Raw genomic sequence first — 3408 nt, 5'->3', positions numbered from 1 at the left:
CTGTCTTATTTATGTATTATTGGAATTTATCTCACATACACTAAATACCCTATTATACAAAAGTCTTCCAAACAATATAAAAGAAAGTAACTCAAAGAAGATATTTAAAACAAGGCTAAGAAAATTTGCAACGGAAGAAATATTTTAAATGCATGTAAAGATTGATTGAGCTAACCATAGTTTTTAAGTAACTTCATTCTGAGTGGACAATTTGTCTTTAATGAGTAAATAAATTCCCTTAACCCAAAATTCTTTGCCGTAAACGTGATGAAGTCCTGCCTGGTTGAGTTAGACCTTGCTATTTTCCATGGCATCTATAAGTCCTAGGCCTGAATGTTAATGATTTAAAGTAGGTATCCTGTGTTCCTTGTTTTGCTCAGGTTTATTGCCAATATTTGGTTGTTTCAATGCGTTGATGGCAATATCTAAATGTTTCGATGTGTAATCATTCATTGCATTTATAATTTCAATCGTCCCCTTTTGCATTTCATAGATGATAGAGCCAATTTTTTCCAAGAATTTGCGCTTTTTATTTCCTTCGATGATATTCGTTTGGTTGTTTTCAATGACATGAGCAGATCCAGTTGATTTTGGTAAAGTATTTTCGTGTATTTCGATATATTTCGTCATCGAAAATTCATCATTTGTTGGACGTTGAGCATCATCAATGATGCGTTCATCAGCAGGTTCACTTTGCGTATTTGGTTTTACAAATTTATCAGCTGACAATCTAGATGCATTGAAAATTGGTGGCTTATTTAGATTTTTCACTAATTCATCTTTTGTACAATTGTCAACTGCTGAAAAATCAATGGATTCTTTTGAAGACAGTGCCTTATTATTTTGTTCGTCATTTTAATCATAACTAAGCTATAGTCGTCTTTAGTTAAATTGTGTCGATTATCGATAACTCCATCATTAACTTGAGGCATAAAAAATTGAGTGGGTTCTTGTGATTGTTGCGTATTTTTATCCATTTCAAATTGGACTTTACGCTTTACTCCACTAAATGTATTATCTTGATTTAGTGTACTTTCCTTAGTTTGAGGCGTAGAAACTATTTCGGGAGACTTTAGTATTGATTTTGGTATATTATTTTCATGTTTTTTGTTATCAGAATATGAAGACTTTACTAAATATGGTGTCTGTCTTCTTTTTCATTGGATATAATTTCATTTTGCGGGTTCTTATTATTTTTAGGGTTAGAAAATGCAAGTGATTTTATTAAACTTGTATTTTCGTGTACATTTTTTTCAGTATTGGTTGTATTATTTTTAGCTATAGGTGTAGAAGATCCCATGGGTCCTTCGCTTGGTGTTCTATTGTTTTGAACTTGAGATGTGATACGAGGCTTCTTACTGCTCGACAGTTCCTTATTCAAGTCTATAGTGTTTGATTTATGTTTATTCGCTTTGACACCTAAAGAAAATCGATAAATATGATTAGGTATGAATAGTAAAATCTATTGATTTAGTGGCGTAGTTATATTGCGGATCAAATACAGCGCTGAGGTCTTGGGTTCGAAGCCCGAGTCAACTAAAGTGATATTAGGTTTTCCTACTCAGTATCAGCCCGGAATCTAGAATTTAAAAGCGAGCATAAAAATACTAACCCGGAATTCGAACCCAGGACCTCAGAGCGGTGTTGTACAGCGGACGGAATACAACTATAATGTAAAAATAAACAAAGGTGTACCTTTATTTACTGAGGCTGATCCTAGGCTTGTGTACCGCAACGTGGAAAGAACTGCTTCGTTGACATCATCTGAAAAAAAAAACATATCGCTCAAACAAATGAGATTCTTGTTTCGTCCGAACAGCGACCACAATATAATATCTTCTTCTTCTTCTTCTTCTTGCGTCGATGTCCTCAATGCTGAGGGTCGTGACCCCCTACACGGATCATTTTATTCCGGACTATACTGCGCCAATGGTGCCGGTCTTCAACGTGGATTGCTTCATACATGTTGCTGTCAAGAGCGGAGCGGATTTGGTCCACCAGCGCATCGGATTACGCCCTCGAGATCTTTTACCATTGACTTTTCCGGTAAAAAACGATCTTTTCAAGATTGTCACTATTCTTCCGGGCAATATGGCCGAAATACTCAAGGACTCGTTTCAGGCAGATGGTCGAAAGCCTAGTTGAAATCCTTAGCTCCTTACAGTAGTACAGTACAATATAATATATTGGGCACAAATTCCATACTCCATGCTGACATTGAATAAAAGCGAATATCACTACCGGACGGGTATTGGAACCCAGAATATCAAAGCGGTAGTCGCATTGTGCTCGCAATCCTTTACTGGTAGGTGTCTCGTATGCGAGGCCGTCGCCGCCATCGCTAAAGTCCCTTACAGCCCTTCAATACTTGTCCGACATATAAACTACGACTTGGTTTCCAGGTTATTTTTTGAGTATTGGACCTCGCAGGCTACACCGGGGACCCGCGAATGGGATACTGGATCCCCGGGCGAGTGCAGGGTCCTGGAGGAAAGTTGGGAAGGGATAGCTGGGAAAAGTGTGGGGGAAGGATGAGGAAACCTCATAGGATCGGAGGAGGGGAGAAGGCTAGGGACTGAATTCAACCACTTACTAGTACTAGATACAATCTCGCACAAATGCCGCTTCCAGTCCGCCGCTGGTATCTCATTCTTCCTAACTCGCTCTTCAATCGATGAGTCCTCGCTGGGGTAAACGATCACAGCCGTGTTATCCGTCAGACGATGAACTTTCACCCACGATTCCGGCACGAAGGCATACTTAGTTTCATTCTCACTTTTAGAATTTACGAACGTAACAACATGATACTTTGTCGCCATGTCGTCACAAGTGCAGCCACGACGCCGCGCCGCAACGCTCAGTACCCAGAGTCCAGCACGAACTGACGCATGCGCAGAATAAAGGCGGCAGCTCGCGTAAGATAACAGATATTTAATTAGGGCCGCCATCACCTAAGTTGCCGACGCCGGATAAACAGGGAAAAATCCTGGACTTTGAATTGAATTTGGCCTAAATATGGGTTTGTCCCCGAACACCTCTGAAAAATATGTTTTTCAACGCGCGGGGCACAGATCGGGGCGTTCGATCGTAGACTATTTTGCCATGCCTTGGCCGCATTCACCGTTTATGAATTTTTTGACTAAGATTTATTTCAATTTAACGCTTATCTATAAAAATTATGGACCCCGGACCCCTCTCAAACTAGGACAAATCCGGGGAAATTCGGACGGATGGTAACCTTATATTTCATTAGCAAAATGACCGCAAAATTGTATTTTAGTTTGGATTAATCACAATCAACAGGAAACAGTATATTATCAACGTCCAAATGTTTTAATTATGTCACCAATTAAAACGGGTATTTTATGATTAGTAAAAACTTTTTAACAAAACATTATACCGCCTTCT

The 3408-nt window shown here is 39.1% G+C and overlaps 1 protein-coding gene across 1 annotated transcript; it reads right to left on the bottom strand.

The window, feature by feature from the left end:
* Positions 1 to 1132: 1132 nt before the first annotated feature.
* Positions 1133 to 2858, bottom strand: LOC119193010. The gene is made up of 3 exons (XM_037446719.1): positions 2594 to 2858; positions 1696 to 1764; positions 1133 to 1419 (listed from the first exon to the last, which is right to left on the bottom strand). The coding sequence occupies exons 1-3, from the start codon at positions 2817 to 2819 to the stop codon at positions 1133 to 1135; spliced, it is 582 nt and encodes a 193-aa protein (XP_037302616.1). The 5' UTR covers positions 2820 to 2858.
* Between the last annotated feature and the right edge of the window lie 550 nt (positions 2859 to 3408).

This window comes from Manduca sexta, unplaced genomic scaffold (genome assembly GCF_014839805.1).
Source record: "Manduca sexta isolate Smith_Timp_Sample1 unplaced genomic scaffold, JHU_Msex_v1.0 HiC_scaffold_3504, whole genome shotgun sequence".
Classification (NCBI taxonomy): domain Eukaryota; kingdom Metazoa; phylum Arthropoda; class Insecta; order Lepidoptera; family Sphingidae; genus Manduca; species Manduca sexta.
The sequence above is the reverse complement of the archived record's forward strand: the minus strand, read 5'-3'. Positions and strand labels throughout refer to the sequence as shown.